The 27,346-nt window shown below is 35.9% G+C and overlaps 1 protein-coding gene across 1 annotated transcript in view; it reads left to right on the top strand.

Moving 5' to 3' along the window:
- The window catches only part of akap6 (A kinase (PRKA) anchor protein 6), a 371,391-nt gene that overhangs the window by 17,624 nt on the left and 326,421 nt on the right, over positions 1–27,346 (top strand). Inside the window, 2 exon segments of the mRNA XM_030127062.1 lie at positions 16,303–16,583; positions 19,275–19,446. Coding sequence (XP_029982922.1) covers positions 16,369–16,583; positions 19,275–19,446 — 387 coding nt within the window. The 5' untranslated portion in view covers positions 16,303–16,368.

The raw sequence follows: 27,346 nt of genomic DNA, 5'->3' as shown, positions 1-27,346 counted from the left end.
GTCCTGGTCCTAGTTCTTTCCTTGGTCTTGGTTCTCCTCTTGGTCCTGGTCTTAGTCCTGTTCTTGGTACTGGTTGTCCTCTCGATCCTGGTCCTGGTTCTGGTTCTAGTCTTGGTCCTGGTTCTCTTCTTGGTTCTGATCCTGGTTCTGGTCCTGGTCTTAGTCTTGGTTCTCCTCTTGGTCCTGATCCTTGTCTTGGTCTTAGTCCTAGTTCTCCTCTTGGTCCTGGTCTTGGTCCTGGTTCTCCTCTTGGCCCTGGTCCTGGTCTTGGTCCTGGTTCTGGTTCTAGTCTCGGTCCTGGTTCTCCTCTTGGTCCTGGTCCTAGTTCTTTCCTTGGTCTTGGTTCTCCTCTTGGTCCTGGTCTTAGTCCTGTTCTTGGTACTGGTTGTCCTCTCGATCCTGGTTCTGGTCTTGGTCGTGGTCCTAGTTCTCCTCTTGGTCCTGGTGTTGGTCCTGGTTCTTTCCCTGGTCTTGGTTCTCCTCTTGGCCCTTTTCTTGGTCCTGGTTCTCCTCTTGGTCCTGGTCCTGGTCTTGGTCTTCAGTCTCAGTCCAGGACATGTATTTCACCTTCGTCTTCGTCCTGGCTGCTGAAGGACAGATTAATGAGCAGAAACAGGAGCCTTGAACGCATCGCTCTGCCTGTGATCCATTATTCATGGAGGGGCTGAGTCCTGGAGACCCCCGGGACCCAGATCCAGATCTGGGACTGGGGGTGGGTCCTCCGCAGTGACTCTGTGGGCTGGCTTTATTTCATCATGTCGTCCTCTGCCGTTCATTTCACTCAACACCTGAACCTAACGGTGTCTTTTCTGAAACCTGTGATGAACATACTCGATGCTGGCGTTAACGTGTTGTGGGCGTGGCCTGAAGACGGCGTGGAAAACCCTGGTTTAGAGAAGGTTTTCTGTCGAGGTTTAATCAGTATTTGAAAGAAGTAGAGCAGGTTTTATGTGGATTACAGAAAATATGAGCCTGTTTAGGAAGAAGGTTTTCCAGGGTGTAGTTCATGGACAGTTGTATTTGATCTATAAATATTCTATAAATGTATGTATAGCTTAGAGCAGCAGAGTGCAGTCAGTGAGAGGAACATGGAAGAGTTTTATGATTTTTAGCAGCATTTTAGTGGTGAATTCATGTAAATAATAGTGATAGTGCTGTTGTGGAGTGTTCTACTTGTGTGTTTTGGTCGAGTTTCACTGTTTTTCTCTGTATTTTTCCAGTTTGTATATTTCGTTGACAGTTGTATATGTTTATGCATTTGGCAGATGCTTTTTTCCAAAGCGACTTACAGGGGAAAACCAATCAAATCACTCAGTCAATCAAATTTTATTTATATAGCGCCAGATCACAACAAAAAAGTTATCTCATGACACTTTATATATAGAGTTGGTCAAAACCAGACTCGAAGCCAATTTACAGAAACCCAACAGAATATATGTGTACATACTCTCTAAGTGTCTGTATATTTGTATATATGTGTAAATCTCTGTGCAGATCTATCCAGGGCATTCACAGATGCAGTGTTTGTATTTGAATCAGCTGATGGATGTTTTTGTCGGTGAAATGAGGGGCTCTGTCTACAACTAGACACAAAGTGAACACAGACTATCAACAGGATCCAAATGACACCAAAGAACCAAAAAGAACAAGAAGAACATGGACACACAAGGATCTAGAACAACTCCAATGGATCAACACATGGAAAATACAGGAAAGGTTATTTAGATAAACTCATAAAGTTTCATTATCAACATTTACAGTTGGTTTTCATCTTCCAAAATGAGACAGTTTCTACTTAATTTTTCTCGACATTGAATTTTTTTTTATCCATGACTCTGATTTTAAATGTTCTTCCTCTAAATTTCTATAATATTTTTCATGCTCTGACTGTAAATAATAATTTTCTACCACAACTAACCATCTACTTTCTTCACATCTCACTGAGGAAGAAAAATCTGCCATTAAACTTTAAGGAAATGTTGATGTTTTTATCTCAGATCCTCATGAACAGGACATCTGACAGGTGTAGACATGTAGAAGAACCAAAAAGAAGAAGAAGAAGAACATGGACACACAATGATTTAGAACAACTACAGTGGATCAACACATGGAAAATAGAGGAAAGGGTATTTAGATGAACTCAGAAAGTTTCATTATCAACATTTACAGTTGTTTTTATAATAAATAGGATAAAAAAATTCAATTCCATTTTTTTCCCTTTACTATAACACACAGTTTTGAGCATTTATTACATATAATAATGATAATTAATGAACACATTCTGAAAGTTAATTAAAAAGGTGTAAAAAAAAGACATTTTCTGACACTTTTATTACAAAACCAACATAAATAAATCTATAATAGTAGTTGTTATAGGGTTAAACCGCGGAGTTCCTCTCGTCTGCGTCACATCAAACATCTGCCATTACATAAGAACCTTCCTGTGGTGGATTTAATCTCCTCTTTAATCTGGTCAAAGACAGATGTGTCGTGTCCTCGGCGTCTTCAGTCAGATCGCTGATTCACGAGTGTCCGCCGTTGAGCTCTGACTCAGATCAGAGAGGATTAGACGTCACAGACGCTGGCGTTTTACACCCAGATTCTGTAATGATTCCACCGTGTTTGGACACTTTGACATGTCTGGGATTAACAGGACGGACACGTGGAGGGACGAGGAATCGACTGAAGGACAGAAAAGAAAAGAAAAGGTTACACATGGAAACCACAGATCCTCAGGTTTAGAGAGAGACACTGTGGATGTGGATGTGGATCTGTGACGATAAAGGAAAGAGTGGATTAATTCAATATGAACACAGAGTCTGTTTATCAGGTGTTTACTATCACATAGAAAACATGTCGAATGGGTTTGATTCATTATTTACTTCAGCAGATTGTCAGAATAATACACAATCACAATACTTTATTACACACACACACACACACACACATACACACACACACACACATACACACATATATGTCACAGATGTAAATGTACAGAATGTGTGATGTTGGACTTGTGTTGGTCCACGTGTCCCCATCAGCATCTCTGCAGGAAAATGACCCATTTACTGTTTCACTGAGTCATGAACGAGGAGGAGGAGGAGGAGGAGGAGGAGGAGGAGGAGGGGGTTGTATCTAGAATTATCAGTCGTTTTTATGTGGAAGTTGCTAATGCTAAAAGACAAAATGGAAAACACTGTCTTTCAAAGGCTTATTTATGTTCTTTTAGTGTCTTTTATAATATATTTTTTAATTTTTAAAATTTTATTTTTCATTCAGTCATTTTCTGAACTCGCTTTATCCTCACTAGGGTCACGGGGGTCGCTGGAGCCTATCCCAGCTACTTATGGGTGAAGGCGGCGTTCACCCTGGACATGTCTCCAGTTCGTCACAGGACTGAACATATAGAGACAAACAACCACTGTCACATTCACACCTACGGGCAATTTAGATTTAATTTTTATTTTAATTTTTAGAATCACTTTTACAGTGCAGTAACAACAACAACAAAAAAAGCATAAAACAACAAGGGATACTGTTCCTTATGCACTCGTCTGCTTTTCCATATCAGATCTGGTACCAAGAATTAGTGTCCTTGAATATGGTCCATTTCTCCCATCTTTGATTAAAAGTTTCTACCGTAATCCTCAGATGAAATGTTCTTTTTTCCATGGTAAATATTTCCTCTATAATGTCCATCCATGGCTGTGGTCGAAGAAGGTCACTTTTTAACCAGTTCCTTGTGACAACCTTTTTGCAGGCCAGAATTAATATTTTAAACAAGTCAGCATCTTCTCTTTTAATGACATCATCAGGTATTAGACCCAGGTAGATAATCTGGGGGTCCATTGGACTTTATACTTTAAAATGACCTGCATTATCTGAACAACACGGTTCCAAAACATTTGCAGTCTGTTATACTATTTTTACTGTCATGTCTTTTACATAGTTTTGTCTTTCAGTGTTTTGGTTTGTTCCAGGTTTACATCATGTTTTGTCCTATTTTGTAATTTTTCTGTCTTACGTAATTTTTAATTAGTTTTTTTTCTTTTACAATTGAAGCGTCTCTTCTGTTTTTCACATGCTTTTGTTATTAAACTACTCATTGATATTTTCTTTGTAATCCACCATATGGACCAAAGTCTGTAGACATGTTGAATCTGGGTGTTTCTTTTCAAACAGGGGTCTGGGATAAAACCAATGACTAATGTCAGAATATAGTTCTATATTATGGGATAAATTGCTATCATTGCTTTGGTTAGTTTGGTTTAAATTATTATCTTTGTTTCTAAAATGCCTCAGACATGGTTTGGACTGAATTTATATCAACATTATGTTTTTTATAATCCATGACTCTGATTTTAAATTTTCTTCTTCTAAATTACTCAAGTATTTTTCCTGCTCTGACTGTAAATAATACTTTTCTTCCACATCTAACATCTACTTTCATCACATCTGACTGAGGAAGAAAAATCTACCATTGAACTTCAGTGAAATATTGATGTTTCTGTGTCTGATCCTCATGAACAGAACATCTGACAGCTGTAGACATGGTGTGTCCACATATTTATGCCCATGTAGTTTATCATCAATACTGTATTTCCTTAAAGTTTAAGCTCTGATCTCTGAGGCATTTTAGAAACAAAGATAACAATTTAACCCAAACTATCCAATGCACTGATATTTATCCCATAATGTAAAACTATATTCTGACATTAGTCATTATTGTTCAGGATCCCAGACCCCTGTTAGAAAAGAAACACCTGGATTCAATGGGTCCACATATTTTTGGACACATATTGTCCAATAAAACGTATTAATTATTAAAGCAGAAACACAGATAAAACCATAAGAACCATAGGAAAGATATTTTTCCTCAAATGTCCAGATCTCTGATTAAACCGTGACTCCACCGTCTCCGATGCCTAATCAATAGTTTCCGTCACTGATCTGATCAGAGCTGATGAGGGGATTTACCGATCATCATCCCTCCTCCTCTTCATCTTCCTCCTCCTGTTTCCTCCTCTTCATCTGATGATGTCATACTGATGCTCATGATGATGCTTCTCGTCCTCAGACATCACTGACAGGAACAAAAGAAAAAAAACAAAAAAAACATGAACAGATGTTTTACAGGAGACAAATGGACTTTACCTCCACGTGTAAATATATGCATCAGAATGAACACTGACATTAAATTAAAAATACCCCACACAGTGTACATAAATGGTACATTTATAAAATAATGAATGAGGCTGCTGCGCAATATAGGTTACATTTTGAAAGACTTCTTTGAATAATGGCTCGTTTCCTGTGATTAATTGCCGTTTATTCTCCAGACTTTATTGTAAGGACATGAAGCAGGCACATTTAATGTCAAAAACTGTAGTTTTAACAGCATCTTTTCAGCTCTGAACTCTGTCCTCAAATACAGACTTTAATAAAACCATCAAGACCAGTAAGACTGGTGTTTGTAAAAAGCAACATAGTCCAAAAACAGTGTATTATTTATTAGGTTTTATTAACAAACAATATTCTGCAACTAAACAACAAGTACTTTTTTATTTAATTTTCCCATAAAAGTGCACATTTCAGATTGGTGCTTTTGATTTTTGGGTCATTAATATGATGTTTTTGACCTGTTTAACAACTTTTCAGCAGTTTTCTCCAATTCCATCCAGTTTTCCTGTACTTTCCTCTGGTTTGTGGAAGTTTAGTCTGTGAGGGATTTGTGTCGTTGTGTTTCTGCATCATTCTGGACCAAATTCGTATAGTATTGACAATATGTGGATGAATTTAACTCCTATGCCCCCCTTAGAAAAATAACTCGTCACTCTTGCGGACAAAAATGTACATGAAAACTACGATAAAATCATCATACATCAACATTTTTTCTTGCATTTTTAAAAAATTAATCTTTTAAACAACAGTTTTCAGGATTTTAACCTTTCTAAATGCCGGTTGAATCATTTCAATTCTGAGTGATTGATGACAAAAAAAAAAAAAAAACCCACAACAAATGGAAACAGAAAAAATACTAATGCAATCAAATCAATTTTGTTGATAATCTTTGACATATCCAAGGCTCTAATAACCACCAGTGTTTCATCCACCTACTATTTATTTTATGGAAAATATCAAATTTTTTGTGTTTTTTGTAATAAATCACTCAGAATTCAAATTATAAAACTGGCACTTAAAGGGTTAAAATCCAGAAAACTATTGAATGTTTGGTAGTTTTGAGCAGGTGGGAAGTTTAAAAAACATAAAAAAAACAAAAAAAAAACAAGAAAAATATTGATGTGTGATGATTTTATAGTAGTTTTTTGTGCGTATACATTTTCCTCCACAAGGGTGACCAGAGGGTGCAAAATGCATCATGGGAAAATAAAACACATCTAAGGGTAAACAATACTGGATTTCAAAAATATAACTAAAAAGAAACATTTCTGCCAAATTTCATGCCAAAAACTGCAACAACAGCCAAAATGACCAACAAATGAAAACCCCCCCAGAAAAACAGAAAAACGGACAAAAATGCCTGAGGGGGAGGAGCCAAGGGTTAACTCTAGTCCAGATGGTCCTGTATCTTCTTGCTGCAGTGTTTTGTTAATTACACAGATTTTATTGAAACAGACTTTTATATTAAACCATAAACTTGTCTTTTTCAGTGAAATTAATGCTATAAACCTGTAACGCAACAGATGGTTGAACCTCGTAGATAATATTCAATAGTTCTTGTTGCCCACGTGGGTGGAAATGTCATAATAATAATAATAATAATAATAATAATAATAATTTTTTTTACTGATAACTAATATTATTTAATCATTAATGTCGAACAGAACTGTGTCTTATTGTGTTTTTGTGGTGAAATCTGTAAATGTCCTTGACGTCTCCTATTAAATTGAATGGAAGTGGATGTGACGATGGTCTCCTGAAGGGGGCGGGGCTTGAAGGAACCATGTGACTCTGAAACATTGTCGTCTTTGTGTGGGTTCTTCTAAGGTCTGGGTCGGTTCTGGTCACCTGGTGTTTGGATCTTTATCTTCCTGGTCTGAAGCGGGTCAAACGGGTTGGTCTTTAATCCCGTTGCCGCGGTAACGCTGCTCCACTGACATCATTTCTGTGAAGGCGATCGATGCTCAGTCACTGAGTCACTGTGAAACGTCCGCCACACACACACACACACACACACACACACACACACACACACGGTTTTCAAAAGGCTTCATCAGTAAAACAGAGAAAATCAAATAAACCCACCAGGCCTTTTAATGTAATCACACACTCATGTACTTTATACACACATGTATTTAACTATGAATATTGTCAGCTGTCAGCTGTACATGTTTTAATTAATGGATTAATTTGGGGAATTGGAACTGTTTTTCTGTTTTTACGATTTTCATTATTTTGTTTTTCATTTTCATTATTACACGTACACTTTTAATTGTTTAATAGAATTACAATATATGCTCTTTATTTATTATTTTTAATGTTTTATGTGAGATACCTCATCCATTTTTACATCATGAGTGGAGAAATCACAGTTAATACTCAACTGTTAAATAAACAGAATTACAACATTTACTCTTTTTTTTAATTATTAATTATTAAATATTAATACAATAGGTTTAATGAACAGAATTAGAATAGTCTCTCTCGTATTTATTTAATTAGTAACTGTTTAATTCACATAATTACCTCTGCCAAGGAGGTTATGCTTTTGCCGGCATTGGTCTGTCTGCCTGCCTGCCTGTCTGTCTGTCTGTCTGCCTGCCTGCCTGCCTGCCTGTCTGTCTGCCTGTCTGCCTGTCTGTCTGTCTGTCTGTCTGTCTGTCTGTCTGCCTGCCTGTCTGTCTGTCTGCCTGCCTGTCTGTCTGTCTGTCTGCCTGCCTGTCTGTCTGTCTGTCTGTCTGTCTGTCTGTCTGCCTGCCTGCCTGTCTGTCTGTCTGCCTGCCTGCCTGTCTGTCTGTCTGTCTGTCTGTCTGTCTGTCTGTCTGTCTGTCTGTCTGCCCGTGTGCAAGATAACTCAAAAAGCTATGGACGGATTTGGATGAAAATTTCAGAATATGTTGATACTGGCACAAGGAACTAATGCTAAAATTTTGGTGGTGATTTGGTGGTGGTGGTGGTGGTGGTGGTGGTGGTGGGGGCACTGATCTGCCTTGGCAGAGGTCTGCGCTCTCCGAGTGCTTTTCTAGTTATATTATTATTTTTTTGTCTTTACATTGATCATTTTGTTTTTATTTCAGTAGTAAATGTATTTATCAATATTCTTAGATATTATTATTATTATTATTATTATTATTATTATTAGAAATGTTTACTCACTTTAGTAGTAGTAGTAGTAGTAGTAATAGTTTTATTTCGAGCACATAGAATCATCAGATAACAAAGAATCATACAACATGGTCAAAAAATAAATAAAAATAAAAATTTCTGCGCTCGAAAAGGAGTGGGAAGAAGTATAACTTATTGACTCCGTCCTCGTTTTACAGACTAATAATCAGACTAGATCCGCTTCCTTTGCTTTGTTAACACACACTTTCCTCTGTATGTTTTTCCAGTAACACAGAACATCCATACAAACCGTTCACATACACTTTTTTAGTCACCTCACACACAATCACAGTTACGGAATCTACCGTTTTTAATATAGACTATAATATTTATATACACTTTAAATATTTACTCTGAATACAATGGTCAATAAATGTGATCATATCTTCTTATCTTGATAACCAATTAACTACAATAATATCTTTTTTTTTTTTGCGTACTTCTGTGTTATAACTAGATTTTCACTTATTCAGATAATGTTCTATATTTTGATATTATATTGGATTTATACATCCTTTTAAATGGACAAGCTGAAGAAGACATTTTTAAGTTTTACTCCAGATTATTCCACAGGTGAACTTTTCTATCACTGTTGGGAAATTCAGTCTCTACATTTTACCCATAGTGCACACACACAGCTCCTAGCATTAGCATTAGCGTTCATGAGGGTAATCACAGATACTTGTTTTTCTGATAATTGTAATAACTATAATTAACAGTCATTTCTTTTCATATTTAGTTATTTAATGTTTGTGGTTGTTTTTAGTTCAGTCCTGGTTGATTTAAAAGTACATTTCAACATAATCGAAGTATAAGACAGCGTATTAGTGCCACATCGGAAAAATAAAAACACTTGTCACTATGAGAAAAAAGTCATAATATTATGAGAATGAAGTCGTAGTTTAAAAAAAACTCATAATTTAACAAAAATAATATACTTTTTTGAGATCAAAGTCGTAATAGTTTGAAAATAGGAAAAATGAAACACTTGTCACTACGAGGAAAAAGTCGTAATATTGTGAGAATGAAGTCGTAGTTTTAAAAAAAACCTCATCATTTAACAAAAATAATGTCGTACTTTTATGAGATTAAAGTAATATTTTTGAAAATAAATTCACAATAGCGCGCTAAAAAGTCATAATTTAGAAACTGTAAGCCAAGGGAACGAGCGAAGCAGCAGCTGTCACTTCTGTTGGACCAGACGAACCCCAAATGAAAGTAGAACTTCACAAAATGTTCCAAGTTCTTTATTATGCGACAAGTGAGTACGACTTTATTCTGTAAAGTCTGATATTTTTCCTGCCTGTTTTTAAATTACGATCTTATTGTTGTAACATTATGGCTTTATTCTCCAAATATGACGACATTATTCTCACAATATTACGACTTCATTCTTGTAAAATTATGACTATTTTTGTATTAACTTTATTTTCATAAATTACAGGTTTTATCTCTATTTTACGACTTTATTCTGGTAGTGACAAGTGTTTATTTTCTTAAGTGGCTCTAATACGCTGTCGTAGAAGTAAAATATACACTTGAGTGACATAATTATACTCTGAGAAATGCCTTTTTTAATTATTTCTCTTTAATAGACTAATAGATTTTGAATAGACTAATTAATAGACTTTAACCCTTTCATGCATGAATTATGAGAACCTTAATCAAGATTTTTTTCCTGAGTGTTTTTATTCCTCTTAAGGCATGAAAAAAACAATTTGATTGAATTTTTTTATTTTTTATTTTTTATGAATCCACTCAGCTGGACACCATGCGTTTAATTTTTGAAACAAAGAAACATGTATTTACTGTCATACTGTATGAAAACTATTAATTTTTTTTTTTAAATGCTGCTAATGGAATGTTTTCTCACATTTTAACATACTATAATAGTAGTTATTACTCACTCAAATATGCTAAAAACAAAACACAAAAACTTTTTGTTAAAAAACAAACAAAACTGTTAATTACAGTCTAATGACAAATAGCAGTTAATTTGCACTCAAATATGTCACTGCAGATCAGGTTTATCAAGAACAGCAAAGTTACAGTAACTGTATGAATTGCAGTGTATTATGGGATGGTGCATAAGTGTCCACTGTGTTGGTTGATATGCAACTAAAACAACAAAACCCATGAATATACAAGAGAACAACTGGAGAATAACTGTCCACTGTAGTGACCACTGTGCATGAAAGGGTTAAAATTCTCTTACTAACATATAAAGCACTGAATGGTTTAGGCCCAAAATCCATCAGAGACCTTCTAGTCCAGTCTGAACCATCCAGACCACTCAGGTCATCTGGTGCAGGTCTGCTCTGTGTTCCCAAAGTCAGAACTAAACATGGAGAATCAGCGTTCAGTTTCTACGCTCCGTATATCTGGAACAAACTACCAGAAAATCTCAGGTCTGCTGAGAGTCTGAGTTCTTTTAAGTCCAGGTTAAAGACTCACCTGTTCACTGCTGCCTTTGACTAAAAGGCTTTTGACTTTTTAAATTTTATATTCTCTTTGATACTCTGCACTGCAACTCTTTTATGTGTGTTTTTATTTTTTTTTGGATTTTATGTGTTGTTTTCTTACTTGCTGTTTTTAATCACCTTTTACATGTTTCTTTTATAATGTTTTAAATGTGTTTCTTTTTATTTCAATGTCCTGTGTGAAGCACCTTGAATTGCCTTGTTGCTGAAATGTGCTATACAAATAAACTTGCCTTGCCTTAATAATGCTAATTTTCCTGTTAATTTTGTTTGGTTTGATATTCCGTCTCGCGTAAATGCCAGTGAAACGTGCGCTTGTATTGGATGTTTTACGGCTGAACCAGGAGTAGATGCATATTTTATTGGAGGAACTGAACATGAATAATGGAATGGATTTGTCTGTGTCTGCAGAAGCTGGAAAGGATTGAAAAAAGGATGGACGCATGTATGGACTGAGTGTGTCTGTGTGTTTGTTGTGTTGTGTTTGTGTTGTACCATGCAGTGCCGGTGTGAACGTCTGCTTCAGACACAGAGGCTTTTTATCTTCATCCAGACTGAAGGAGAAACTGGATGAAACCATCACTGACAGAAACAGAAGGAAAAGTTGGACTGAACTCTGAAACTGACGACAGGAACGGAAGAAAGGAAGAGCTGTAATATACAGGAACAGACGGAGGTACAGAGGGACAGGAGGAGTATTATGGGATGGACAGGAGGAGTATTATGGGATGGACAGGAGGAGTATTATGGGATGGACAGGAGGAGTATTATGGGATGGACAGGAGGAGTATTCTGTTATTATGGGATGGATAGAAGGTTTATTCTGTTATTATGGGATGGATAGGAGGTTTATTCTGTTATTATGGGATGGATAGAAGGTTTATTCTGTTAGTATGGGATGGATAGAAGGTTTATTCTGTTAGTATGGGATGGATAGAAGGTTTATTATGGGGTGGATTGAAAGTTTATTCTGTTATTCGGTAAAAAACAGAGTTTGAAGTGGAGAATGGAGATATGATAATAATCATTTATTGCAATAGCAGAAATGTTGATTCTGACCTGTTTTTTGTATTTTTTGTTTATTTTATTTCATTCATACTATGTTGTTTTATTTGACTCTTTATCATTATAACAGTGCTGAGTGTTCGACCTGCAGTTTTGTCATTCGTTCTTCTGTTTGTCATGTTCTGAATGCAAGACGAGTTTGCATCTTGTTGCATCTTTTATGCATTTTTTTTGTCGTTGCATCTTTTTCATATTTTTATTTTCTGACTGTAAATAATAATTTTCTACCACATCTAACCATCTACTCTCTTCACATCTCACTGAGGAAGAAAAATCTACCATTAAACTTAAAGGAAATATTGATGTTTGTTTGTCACATCATCATGAACAGGACATCTGACAGCTGTAGACATGTCCACATACTTTTGTCCGTATGGTTTCTAAACATGAATTTTTCCTTAAAGTTTAATGGTAGATTTTTCTTCAAATTTAAACCAAACTAACCGATGCAATGATATTTATGCCGGTATAAAACTATATTATGACATTTTTCATTGTTGTTTTGAATCCCAGACCGCTGTTACAAATGTACTTTTGTCCATACAGTGGATGACGTCAGCTGTGGGTTGAGTGTATTCGATGTTTAAATGTCTTTATGCGCTGCAGGAGGTGCTGAAGTTGTGGTTTTGGTTTTAGGGTGTGTAGAAGCAAATAAAGTAATAACAACCGATAACGTAATAACGGCCGATAATGTAATAAATTTGCTTTAAAATGGAATAGGCCGATAACGTAATATCTGGCCAATAACGTAATAAGTCCTGAACCGATAACGTAATAGCTTTTGGCCAATAACATTCTAACTTATTACTTTATTGGCTCAGTTATTACATTTGCATATAGTGTTACCTGGCCAATAACATAATAACCACCCAATAAGTTATAATGTTATTGGCCAAAAGTTATTATGGTATCGGTTCAGTAGTTTTAGTACGTTATTGGCCAGATATTACGTTATTGGCTTATTACATTTTTAAAAATGGCAAATTTATTACGTTTTCGGCCGTTATTACGTTATCGGCTGTTACTACATTATTGGCTTCTACAGGGTGGATACGTTTGGATGTCATGTACCGGTTGCTGAACGGTTTCTGTCTGTGATGAGAGTCTGATGGAGTTTCCATCTCAGACTCGTCTCCTCCTCCTCCTCCTCCTCCTCCCTCTTTGCTGCTGTGATCCGGCCTCTTCTGCTTCTTTTAGAAACTGTTCAAACTTTAAAACACTTCTCAGACGATCATGTCACACTCACGGGGTTCATGAGTGAGAGAATGCAGCTTCATCAGTGGGTCTGGTGGAGGTTATGGAGAATACAGCTTATTACCGCTCAGATTTGACAGTGGAACCGCTGACAGAACATTTACATTAACCCTTTAAGTGCCAACACACCTGACTGAAACAGACCATAAACCATCAGTAGATGGCGGACACGTGCCCCTTCAGTCCTAACTCTATTTCAGGGCATGTTTCTGTTCAAAGTGAAGAAGAAAATCCGGTTTAAAGGCATGGTCCTGATCTGGTTCAATAAAATTACTTTAGTTTGGATAGATAAGGACAGATTTGGATAAAAAAGATACTAAAACTTACAGCGGTTTACTTTCTACTAATGTTTAAGTTAATTTATTTTAAGGATAAGATGATAAAAAAAAACAAGAAGACTAAGAAAACTTTCATGTAAATATGTTTAAAGTTCAATCTTACTGAAAGTTTGTCAATCCAATATGGCTGCCTGTGATGTCAACATATATGCAAATTAGATTAGTACATTTACTTTTATCATAAACTTTGGGTCAAACCCAATATTTATCTAATTTATGACTATCTCTGGACACTTCTAAGACACAGCTTTTTGAAATCTGGATATCAAGTTTGATTTTTTTTTTTTTTTTTTTTAACTCCAGCCCCTAAAAGGTTAACAATGAAAAGGAAGATACTGTCTATTTTTTTCTTTCATGCCTTTAATATATCTTATCACACACAGTTTCTGGGTGATATCAGAAACATTATGGCGATAAAAAAGTTAATGAGGTGAAAATCAGGTTGTGTTAAATACAGACTGTTTCCTGTAAGAACCTTTAGTTCAGTTTTTTTTTGAGTTTTTCATTTAATATTTACCTGTATTTGTCTTTGTCTTCATAAAGAGACTGAGAAATTGATATTATCTTGGCACAACCCTGTAAAAACAGTTATATATTTGGAAAAAATATCCAACATGTCCAGATTCCATGTGTTCAGTAATTCAAGCCATTTCACAAACTACAAATGACTTATTTTTTCTTCAAATTTTGCAGTTCTAAAGTCATTATCATGATTATTGTGATAGAAAACATTACATAGAGATTCAATTCAATTCAATTCAACTTTATTTGTATAGCCCAATATCACAACAAGGTTATCTCAAAGGGCTTTACAGAGTCAGTTAGAGTAAACAACAGTCAAATGAACAGCAAGAAAATGAGTAGTGTCCAGGGCATCCCCCGTCCTTAGACCCTCCTTCTCGGCAAGGAAAAACTCAAAACCCAGTGGGAAAAGGGAGAAACCTCGGGGAGAACCACAGTGAAGGAGAGATCCACTCCCATGGACGGACAGGCTATAGATGCAGCAGGACTGATGGACGTCCATTTGCAGATGTAGTTCTAGTCTACAAGGATGCAGTAGGGTGGACACATGGGGGGTCCATCCCGCTGGATGAGACAGGCAGGGGCGAGGAGGCCCATCCACAGTGGTGAGGCCGAGGACGTCCATCCAGACAGGTGGGGGAGGGGGTCAGGACACAGGACAGGGCAGGACACAGATGGGTCAGCGCAGATCCTGCCATCATTGGCTCCCAAGTGGTTACAACTGAAAAAGTAGCCACTCCCCCGGAGGGGAGTGGGGAAAGGGGACATCGGGTGAATAGCACTGCACAAACTAAGTTGGCTAAATATTAAAAATATAAGTGCAGACCAGAATGGTACGTAGAACCAGAAACAGGAGATAGGACTCAGTGCCTGTACTTCCCCCAGCATTCTTGCTCCTAGGGCAGCTTAGACTGAACTGTGGGTTTAGTCTGGTTTGAACTAGCCTGACCATAAGCTTTTTCATATAGGAATGTTTTTAGCCTGACCTTAAATGTAGAGACTGTGTCGGCCTCTTTAATGTTAACTGGAAGCTGATTCCATAAAACAGGAGCTTGGTAACTAAAGGCTCTAGCTCCTACTGTACTTTTACAGACCCTGGGAACTACCAGTAGACCTGCATTCTGAGAACGAAGGGTTCTGTTGGGATGGTACGGCACCAGAGCATCTCTGAGATAAGAGGGGCCCATACCATTAATGGTCTTGTATGTGAGGAGGAGGATTTTGAATCTAATTCTAAACTCAATTGGAAGCCAGTGAAGGGCTTGGAGCACAGGGGTGATGTGTTCTCTTCTATTTGTTCCTGTTAGTAGTCTCGCTGCCGCGTTCTGAACCAGTTGATAACTTTTTAGAGAGCTTTTAGGACATGCTACGAGAAGGGAGTTGCAGTGATCTAATCTAGATGTAACAAACGCATGAACTAATTTTTCTGCATCATTTTTAGAAAGAATATTTCTAATTTTGGCTATGTTGCGCAGGTGGAAGAAGGCGGTTCTGCAGGCTTGGTTAATATGTGGTTTAAATGATAGAGATGACAGTTATGGTCATTTCATCACCAATCCTGATCCTGCTCACACACGTCTGTATATTTATAGAATTATCTTTGAGTTTGTTTTTGTTTTTTAACCATTAAGTAGCGGAGAATGTTCTTTATCTGCTCTTGTGAGGTTCAGTTTGTGCTTTTATTTAACAGTCCCTGGTGAAACGTCCTGTGAACTTGTGAAAAGGCTGTTGTATGAGTTTTGATGATGCCGTTGTCTGTAGGAGGATTTACATATGTGCGGTGGTTATCAGACTCAAAGGTCAGCCACTAATCGGGCTCTCTGATTGGCTCATCACTCACTCATGCTTGACCTTCTGATGGACTCTGAAAATGAAACATAGCAATCATGTCATGGTTGGTTTCTGGAATGTTGTTTTGAAGCCATTTTGTGTTTTGTTTGTTAGCATGTTGGCTGTTTGGAGCTGGAAGTGACCATATTTGGACAAAAAAGGCTGGGCTATGGGGCATCTAAGGGTCATGAGTGGAGTAAGTGAGTTAGTAAAATGGTGAAGTTCATCAAATATCTGCGTAATAATGATGTCTTAGCCATCTGTCAGAAAAACGTTTTGTTAAACAGAACCTCTGAAAGTCCAACCCACCTGTCAGTCACACCTGTCAATCAAAGTCCACCCTCTAGACAATTAAACGTTTGCAGAAAATGAATAAATGAATGAATGAGTGAAACTTTTCTCCTGCTCTCCTTCATGTTTTGTTTCTGATATAATTTGACGTCTATGTTTCTGTCTCTTTCCAGTTTCGTCCAATGAGGCTGGTCCATCCACATTAGGCCCCTCCTCCTCTCTCTCCCCTCTCTGTCACCATGAGCGTCATTGCTCTCTCGCCCGTGGTCACTGAGCCGTCGTCCCCGATGGTCACGTCTGTCACCCCGACCCAGGACCCGGATGCGCCCGACACCGTTAGCGCCGCCGCATTCAGCCTGGACCCGCAGCATCAGGACCAGGACCAGGACGGGTCCTCGTCGCAGGGACCGGGGCCCAGCCGGGGGCCACACCTGGGACCGGACCAGTCCAGGAGGTACAGATGGTTTTTAAGGCTCAGTGTGTCTGAAGTGGTCTCAGCAGATCTGATCAAAGTTCATTCACTGAATAAGTGACATTAGTTTCACAGTTAAATCCTCAAACATCGCTGTTCAGTTCAAGAAAGTGAGGTTTTATTTGAAGAAATACGCTAAAAAGTTTCTCCTTTGAGCTCAGCTTTGGTCTTCACCATCTCCTGGGAAAAGCATCGGCTTTTTAGTTTAAGTTTAGAGCTTTTATCTTGATAACAGTTGTCTCAGGAAATTAAAACTGAGACGATAACTAGAACAAATACAAGCTGCAACAAGCTCTTTTTTTTTTTTTTTTTCAATAATATATTTATATATTTTTTTCTAACTTGTCTTGTCCAGCATCCTAACAGCAGAATGGTAGTCTGGCTGCCTTTTGGTGCTGAACAAATTTGCTTTGCTAAGGGAAACTTCATAAAATATATGAAGCTCCTCTTGATATTCTACTGTCTTTATTATGAGTGTTGTTGAACCACATTTCGATGCTGGACCTGACATGGGGGTGGGGTGGGGGGGGTGAAGGGGAGAGAGCGAGAAAGAAGAAGATGGTGAAGACCTTCACAAGAAAGTATCAACAATACAAACAGTAACAACCATGGTGATAATTATAATGGTAACAATAACTACAACCACAACTGAGTAAACTGGGCAAAAGAGAGTAAAAAAAAAACAAAACAAACAAAACTACAATAAAATAAAATACATAAGACCTATTAAATGATGAATATAAGAAAAGAAAGCATGAACAGAATATCATACACCACGTCCACCCAAATAATACCAGTAACAAATCCACACAACATCAGTTGTTCACATTAATCTGCTGTGACAGAGTGACTGCATCAGAGTAAATAGTACATTTGTTGAGATTTTACAGGCTATATATACAAAATAGAAACATATAAACAATCAAACCAACAAAAAGGCACATTTAAAATTAATGCTTGAATCCATGAGAGTCCTTCCAGATAATCAGTAGTATTGTCAGAATTCAGTATATGACTGTGGACCTGTACAGGTAATAACTGTGATGTCCCAGATACCTGCAACAGATCAGTCAAATCTGGGTTCCTTTAGGGGTCCATGGTCACGGCCCCGTGACTGAATCACATGATATTTTCAACACGTCGTAGTGTCAGAAGTCAGTCCCGTAGACCACTGGGGATAATTACATTCGAAAATGCGGACTTGAAACGCTCTGATACTTTTCATTTGATGTCAATAGAACAAATACAACCGCAGATATGACGGTTTGAATCTGGAGCAGACAAACGTGAATCAAAGTATGAAAATTAGGTGAGGGAGGTGTTAGATTTCTGACTGTATCTACGTCATTTTTGTCCTTTTACAAAATGGAAAAAACTGGCTGAATCTGTGGATTCTAATCCACAGACTGAATTAGCATTACAGGTAAGGGTGAGGATGGGGGGATGAGAAAACTGTAGAAAACTCCTATGTAAAGATCTGCTTTTATGTCAAATATATGAGTATAGTTTTAATTTATTACAATTCAAATTTTATATACCTAAAATTTGGAACCAATATTCACTTTTAAAGTCTTTGAAAAGGTTCATTAAGCATCTTTGTGTTGTTTATGCAATAAATCATATACATTTTTCTTATCAGATTTTATATTTTTTGTGTTTTTTTTGGCCTTTTGTGTTGATATAGTAGGTTAAAGTGAAAAAATAATTGATGAGACAGATGAAGTTTGAAGATACCAAACATGGGTATAGTAAACATTTCTGTATATACAGGGGTTGGACAAAATAATGGAAACACCTAACATTGTGGCATCATAGAAGGTGTTTCCATTATTTTGTCCAACCCCTGTAGTATATAAAGGTAAAATCAAAAGTACTGAAAAACAGCCCAAAATAGACTCAGACCCCTAAGGGTTAATATAATTAATGAAACGGCCCCACACTTTTTCAAAAGTTTGTCTTTTAAAGTGTATGTGATTTTTTTCATGTGGTAAACATAAAGACAATTCTTTGAGCCATTTTGCTCAGTTTGCTTATTTCTTTCCATGACAGAGCGATCGCTCTCTTTGCTTGCCCAGGTTTATGAGGATTTTCTCATTGTGATTTATGTGAGTTTCTTCAGGGTATAATCGCAACAAGCTTATTTGACCTTTTATTTACTGAAAATAGGAAAAAAATATGGAGTTTGTTGGAGCTTTAAATACCCAAAGTAAAACTGAAAAAAAACTTTTTCTGGGTTGGAATATGTTTTTATTTTTATAACAATAATATTATGAGGAATGTTATATTTATTGCATTTATTACAATGTTCATAATGTAAGAGATATCATACATAAAAAAAGAATCATCTTAAAAACTTGAGGATAAAAAGATGCAAGATTATGTGAAAAAGAAGATGGAGATGTGAGAAAGTCAGTGTTCAGTGAATATGAAACAAGAATAAAGATGAAAAAAACAAACATGACGACAAAACAGAAGAAAAACAATAAAGACCAAAGAAAAGAAAATGAAAGATTTGGTTAAAACAGATCAAATGAGACAAAATTAGGTTAAAAATTATTTGTAAAACACTTTTAATGTAAGTGTGTTTTAGTGAAAGTGGTCAGATATTCGTTAAAGTTGACTGAAGTCATGTGACTGCGTACGTTTGTCTGTTTCTTCCCTGTGCGGTCGTAGATCTCAGAGACCGCCGCCACTCCACACCGGCGCCGACTGGAAGGTGGTCCTCCACCTGCCGGAGATCGAGAAGTGGCTCCGAGCCACGAGCGACAGAGTCACGCAGCTGTCGCATTCGGTCGGACAAGACGGAGAAAACCGCCACGTGGACGTCCACCTGGTCCAACTGAAGGTAAAAGAACCGCCTCAGCTGGGTCTGGTCTGGTTCTGACACATCTGTAGTTTCTGTTCGGGTTCTGGTTCTGGTTCTGGTTCTGACACGTCTGTACTCTCTGCTCTGGTTCTGACGTGTCTTTAGTTTCTGGTTCTGATGTGTCTTTAATTTCAGTTCTGGTTGTGGTTCTGACATGTCTCTAGTTTTCTGTTCTGGTTCTGGTTCTGACACGTCTTTAGTTTCTGGTTCTGAAGTGTCTGTGGTTTTGGTTCTGGTTCTGATGTGTTTGTAGTTTCTGTTCTGGTTCTGGTTGTCCATGTCCCAGATGTTTACGGGTTGTCTGTTCTGGTTCTGGTTCTGACCCAGAGGATCTGTATCTTTACACATTCTCTGACTTATTCAGTTCTGATTGGTCGTCATCTGTCCTCAGAATAAAACGGTGCTGTTGGATCCGGTCCACATGTTCTGGTTCTGTTTCCTTGCAGTTCCTGTCTGATGTAAACGGTTCTTTATTGTTTAATCGCTTCAGTTGTTCCTGTGGCTGAAACACCAGGTTATTTTCATCCTTTTATCTGTAAACTGACGTCTTCACTGCGTTTATTTTCCTTGACTTAAACCTAAACTGTGTGAAAGCAGACACTCATCAGCCTGAAGTCTGTGTTTTCTACTGAAGGTTTGAGCTCAGATCAGCTGAGTGTCACAGTAGAATCTGTGTCCAAACGCCTCCATTGAATCAGTGTCTGAGTCGATTCCTCTGTCTGACCCTGGGCTCGGAGTTTCCCATGATGCCTCAGTGTTATGTAATGCGTGGTGTCCACAGGTCACGCAGTGGGTTGGTCATTTATTCAGTGTGTCGACGTCCTCGTCATCCACAGAAACATTTTATATAAGAGCAGAGAACACTGCATTTATCTGAAGTTTTACCGCAAAGAGAAGAAGAAGTTTAACAGACAGTATTTAAAGCACAGTCAGTGACATTTATGAACAGTTTAACAGTGATTTTCACTGATGTTTCAAATGTGGATCAGTTCTATTTACATTCACACTAATACTTCACTGTTATTGACCATATGAGACATGGGTCAACATCATGTTCTGTTATTTATGGATTTTATTCAGGTTTAGGAGTGTTCTGACACAAAGAAAACAAGGAAACAGGCATTTATTTATGACACGATTAAGACTTAAATTAAATTAAATTAGAATAGAATAGAATAGAATAGAATAGAATAGAATAGAATAGAATAGAATAGAATAGAATACCCTTTGTTGTCATTGTGTTACTCCAGTCAGTGCAACAATATGAATAAAAAAACCAATATGCAATAAAATAAGAACAGTGAATAAAAAATAACAAAAACTAAAAGTAAAATAAGAAAGTAGAACATAAAATTTTACAATAAGTTAAATATGAATAGAGCTAAAAGTAGAATCAAATAAATATAGACATAAAATATGAATAGAGTCTGTAAAAGTCTATAAAAATAGTGTATTTATGTTTGATAAATGTTGAATCAATATTGTATTGTTATTGCAAGAACAGAGGATTAGTACAGGAACTAAATGCACATAATTATTATACATTATACAGTTATTGTTTTTGTTCTGTTTGCTGTTTTTATTTCATTCTCCTTTATAAAGCCTTAACATCAGCTGTAAATATTTGCCATTCATTCATTCATTCATTCATTCATTCATTCTTTCTCTCACTCAATCTTTTATTAATGACTATTTATAACTGCACTGACTCAGGCGTTTCCTGTTCGTCGACTCATGATGCTGCAGCGTTAGTGTGATGGTTTTTTATGTGCGTTTGTCTGAATTAAACATGACGGCAGCGGCAGCTCCACGGGGCTGATGGGAAATCTTCATGTTCATGTTCCGTCTGTTGTCGCTGCAGCTGTTCTGCTTTTCCTGGGACATGAACACTGTTGTCGATATTCGTACTGGGTTTATGTCCGACCCCTGAGCAGCACTGTTCAACACTTACGCAGTATGAGCTGTCGTCCAGCCTTTGTCCAGTAAACACATCATGTTGTGATTATTTTGACTAAGTCTGAGTCTGTTTACGTTGTTTACAAGGACAACAAACAGGTGTTTTACTCTTAGTTCTGTAATACCTGATGGTGCAGTCGTTGGTCACATGTTCCCTCTGGGTTCTTCCTGCTTTTATTCATGTATTTATTTCATTATTAAAGCACAGACAGATCATACGTCCAGGGGTCGTACGGGTGCTTGAAATCCTTGAAAATGCTTGAATTTCAAAGTCCAAAAAGTGCTTGAATTTGAGTGTAAGTGCTTGCAATTATTACTCTTTGATTTATTTCTTTATTTTTAATATTAACTCAAAGCAAAGCTACTTACACAGAGGTGATACAGTTAGAAAAACAAAACTTTGTGTCAAAAACTAAAATTCCAGGTGTTCTCAGGTCGACTCCAGGTCCATTTTTATCTTGGTCTTTGTCTCAGTGCCAGTGTGTCTGAAGAATGCCAAGTCTCTATATAAATATTTATATAAATACCAAATTTCTTATTTTCCTTTTTATTTCACCCTCATTTGTGTTTAATTCTACCTTCTCTTGCACTGGTGTGTTTTATGTTGCTGCTGTTAACTGAAATTTCCCCTTATCTTATCTTATCTTATCTTATCTTATCTTATCTTATCTTATCTTATCTTATCTTATCTTATCTTATCTTATCTTATCTTATCTTATCTTACCTTGCCTTGCCTTACCTTATCTTTTTGAATAAATACACTTTTTGCTTTTATGAAACATATTTTTAGATGCTTATACATAATACAATGTACATCATTGTGATAATAATAATCCTGAGGGTATATATTCCTGTAGATATGGATTTGACCTCAGTGATAAGATGAAAATAAGCCTTGAAAAGTGCTTGAATTTGACCTTGAAGAATGTATACGAACCCCGTATGTATTTACTGACCTTCACTAATGTGTCCACTGGTATTTAATGTACGATATAACCAAATACTTTCACAGTATTTCCATTATTTTCTGTTGTTTTATTTGTTTACTCAGACACGTTTAGTTCCGTTTCCAGATCTTTATCACTTTCGTTGTTTCGTCTTCAGGTTAAATTCTTCTGCTTCTTCTTTTTCTTCTTCTTTTTCTTCTTCTTTTTCTTCTCTACTTCTTTTTCTTCTTCTTCTTCTTCTTTTTCTTCTTCTTTTTCTTTTTCTTCTTCTTCTTCTTCTTAAACTGTAAAATGCATCATCAGTCATGGATATAAAAAAGAAAAGATAATCAGAAACGATATTAACCTCATTTATCATGGTAGGAAACGCAGTATTTTATTTTCTGTATTATGTATTTATGTAAAACACTTTTCAGTATTTTGAAAAGAGATGGTTTATTCTTATTATTCTTATAAAGGTTCAGCAAAAAAGCAAGAAAACAAAAATACAATATAGTAAAATTAAGAGGTTTAAGTGAACTTGGCTGTCTTTAAATAAATTGTAATAAATATATCATTTTAAACAGCTTTTTTCATCTTATTTAAGTTGCATCTCAATCTTTTATCATCAGCTCTATTTTAAATAGAAGTACATTAAAACAGGCCTGTTTATGGTTATTTTTTTACAAATACTTTGTACATGTGATGATCTTATAAAATATGACGCATCATTGTGAATTAAACCATCAGTTTATAATGTCCTTAAATATACAACAGGAAAACAGTACTATAATTAAAATACTACTACTATATTTATTGTTATTTATAGTGTTTTAACTATTTTTTTCCAGTGTGTATTAGTAGGTTTGTATTATTTCATCTGAATGATCTGAATTCTTCCTTTGGTTATTTGTGAAATGCAGTAGATTATCTCATGTCGCCCTCTGCTGGTCAGAGCATGACACAACAAATGTAAACAAAGTATTTCATTTTAGTTCTTTTTTTTTTTTTTTTTTTTGATTTCAGTAAATGCATATAATTATAAAGGATTATATCATGACTCTGACAGAAACATGTTGATTCATATGAGACTAAACTTCTGCAGCTTTAAATACATCAGGTTAATGAGAAAAAGATTTAATACACAACTCAGACTTTATTAAATTAAACCTAATGGAATATAAATGTGTTTGTTCATACATATATCCAAATTTCTCTATATCTAATACATAAACACATTTATATTCCATTACGTTGAATTTAATAAAGTCTGAGTTGTGTATTAAATCTTTTTCTCATTAATTTGATGTATTTAAAGCTGCAGATGTTCAGTCTCATATGAATCAACATGAATCATTCACACATCTCTGTCACAGTCATGACATAATTCTTTTTCATATTTATAATCACAGACTGCGTTTTCAGTTGTGAGGGTTTGTTTGAGCTGCATCAACATCGAACCGACAGGTAAAACAGGCTGATGGACGTTTACAGACGCTTAAGTCCAGTCACATGTCGACACTTGGTCAATAAGACAAAGAATAAAAATAAAAAAACAACATGACAGACTGAAGAAAAACAAGCACAAATAATGTAAAGACACTGAAACGGCCATAAACTGTGGACTTACTGTTATTCATTTAAATAAGAGTCAGATGTGAACAATGAGAATATTTACAAAATTCATCTGTTTTTCATTGATGGATGTCATAAATGAGTCATTTTATTTAGTTTATTTTATTTGATAACTTCTTACCAATACATTTCCTCTTCCACGTCCTCGTTTGATTAGTTTTGTATTTATTGGACTTATTTGTTTATTATGTTATAAATTGAACTTGTTTTTTTATATTATAAACCTGTATATTTATAGACTATAATGGTCCATAAGTGGAGTAATTTAAGGTTATAGTACAGGTTTATATTCAGTTAAGGAGTCATTTCATTGTTACAGGTGGTTAAATTATCAGGACCTGAATATCTGCATTTAATTCTTGCATTTTTTTTGACTGAAATGAACCATAAAGATCCTTGACTCATCAGAGCAGGTGAAGTATGTGAAAGAATTTTTTTTATCCTCTGGCTGATGGCTCCATCTAGTGGCAGAATTTATGTATTACAACCAGGTGAACGACACCCAAACAGGTAAGACTACACCAATAACTAGAAAAGCACAGTCCTCCACCAAGGCAGGTCAGTGCCCCCCCCCCCCCCCCCCCCCCCCCCCCCCCCAATGTTTGTCTGTCTGTCTGTGTGTCTGTCTGTCTGTGTGTCTGTCTGTCTGTCTGTCTTCATGCAAGATAACTCAAAAAGTTATGGACGGATTTGGATGAAAATTTCAGGAAATGTTGAAACTGGCACAAGGAACAAATGAATACATTTTGGTGGTGATGGGGGTGGGGTGGGGGGGGCACTGATCTGCCTTGGTGGAGGCCTGCGCTCTCTTTTCTAGAAAAGCACTCGGAGAGCACAGACCTCTGCCAAGGCAGATCAGTGCCCCCCCCATCACCACCAAAATGTATTCATTTGTTCCTTGTGCCAGTTTCAACATTTCCTGAAATTTTCATCCAAATCCGTCCATAACTTTTTGAGTTATCTCGCACACAGACAGACAGACAAACCAACGCTGGCAAAAACCTAACCTCCTTGGCGGAGGTAATAACACTGATACTACTACTACTACTACTACTACTAATGATAATGATAAAAAAAAAAAAAAAAAAAAAAAAAAAACTCACATGGTTATAAATCCTATAATTTAACCTTGTATCAATTCATAACAGCCTTATAGTCCATAAATGTTCAGGTTTGTAACTGATTTTTGACTGGATTTCACTCATATACGTTCCATACATCACTAAAACAAGAATGTCAGGCCATTATGTGTCAATAAAAGCTCCAAAATGAATCCAACACAGAAGTATGTTAATGTTGTAGTACCACTGACAGCCACTAGAGGCTGCATAGACGCGCCATACACTTCCACTGAACTTCTCTATTAATATACTAAACACTCATTCCAGTCTCATTTGGACCCTTTGTTAAGTGACCTAGTTCATCAGGACATGTAATCTTCTTTAATTGAATCTGTTCAAATAGAGGCTTAATTAACAGACCGCTCCAGACTAGTCCAAGTTTTTTGTTTAATAAAAGACTTTATTTCCTGACAAACATCAACACCTAGTTATGATTCATTTGTTCCACTAAGAAACTGTAAAATGACTCAATGTTTGATGAAATGTACTTTGTCTTATGAGTCTGTAAGCTAATTATTTTAGAGATTTAAATAATTGTTTTTAGTATTTTTACTTATTGTCTTAATATTTTTAATGCATGAACTATGTGCCAGTATTGTTTTATTCTATATTTGTTGTCTTTTACTCCTATACTGTTTCATGATTATGTACAGCACTTTAGGACAATACTGTCTGTTTTTAAGTGTGCTATATATAAATATATATAAACCATGACCTTGACCTTGAGTTCACCTTGTCTGGACCAAGAACATGTCAAATGAGTACGTTCTAAATATCGATAATTAATTATAGGAAAAAATGGATCGAAATGAACTTATAGAATAGAATAGAATAGAATAGAATAGAATGAGAATAGAATAGAATAGAATACCCTTTATTGTCATTGGGTGTTCAATGAAAGTAGGAGTGCTACTCATGTAAATAAGAATAGAGCAAATATGAAATTACAAAAACTAAAAATAAGATAATTAAATACAATATATATATATTTTACAGTAGGAAGATAAGAATAGAGCTAAATTAGAATAAAAAAATAGACATAAAATATGAATAGACACAATATTAGCTATATGAATAGTATGTAATAGTTTGTATATCTATAAAAAACAGTATGTGTATGTATAAAAACAGTATACTATGAAAATGGTATGTATATCTATAAAAACAATATATGTATCTATAAAAACATTATACTGTGAAAACAGTATGTGTATCTATAAAAATAGTATACTATGAAAACAGTATGTATATCTATAAAAATAGTATACTATGAAAACAATATGTATATCTATGAAAACAGTATGCATATCTATAAAAATAGTATACTATGGAAACAGTATGTATATCTATAAAAGCAGTATGTATATCTATAAAAATAGTACACTATGAAAACAGTATGTATGTCTATGAAAACAGTATGTATATCTATAAAAACAGTATGTATATCTATGAAAACAGTATGTATATCTATAAAAACTGTATGCATATCTATACAAACTGTATGCCTATCTATGAAAACAGTATGTATATCTATGAAGACGGTATGTATATCTATAAAAACAATATGTATATCTATGAAAACAGTATATATATCTATGAAAACAATATGTATATCTATAAAAACATTATACTGTGAAAACAGTATATATATCTACAAAAACAGTATACTATGAAAATGGTATGAATATCTATAAAAACAGCATGTATATCTATAAAAATAGTATGCTATGAAAACAGTATGCATATCTATAGAAACAGTCTGTATATCTATAAAAACAGTATATATATATATGTATATATCTATGAATTTAAATCTATAAAAATAGTGCATATATGTTTTAATAAATATTAACTATATATTGCATTGTTCTTGTAAGAACAAAGGATGACTACGTGACTTCTTAATTCCCATTATACTGGGATGTTACACATTATTAGAAGTGAGTGCATGAGGATATATTGAAGGAAGTGATTGTCCAGAAAAAACACCAGTTATTTTTTCTTGCAGTAAATAAATAATAAAACCTCAAACTAAACAAAGGCCGTGCACCACAGACATGTCTTGCGTTTTCCCACATACTTGTGCTGACACCGTCCACTTCTCTGCAGGCGTGAAGGTGAAGTAAATAAAGTTACTGAGCGTCTGATTGGACGTGGGGTCGGTGCGGCGCCGCTGTTATTTGACTTAATTGCAGGTGGGGGCGGTCAGGGGGGGCGGCGGGGGTCAGCCTTGGCGACAGA

The sequence above is a fragment of the Sphaeramia orbicularis genome, chromosome 22 (assembly GCF_902148855.1).
Source record: "Sphaeramia orbicularis chromosome 22, fSphaOr1.1, whole genome shotgun sequence".
Classification (NCBI taxonomy): domain Eukaryota; kingdom Metazoa; phylum Chordata; class Actinopteri; order Kurtiformes; family Apogonidae; genus Sphaeramia; species Sphaeramia orbicularis.
This window is presented reverse-complemented; position numbering and strand designations above follow the sequence as displayed.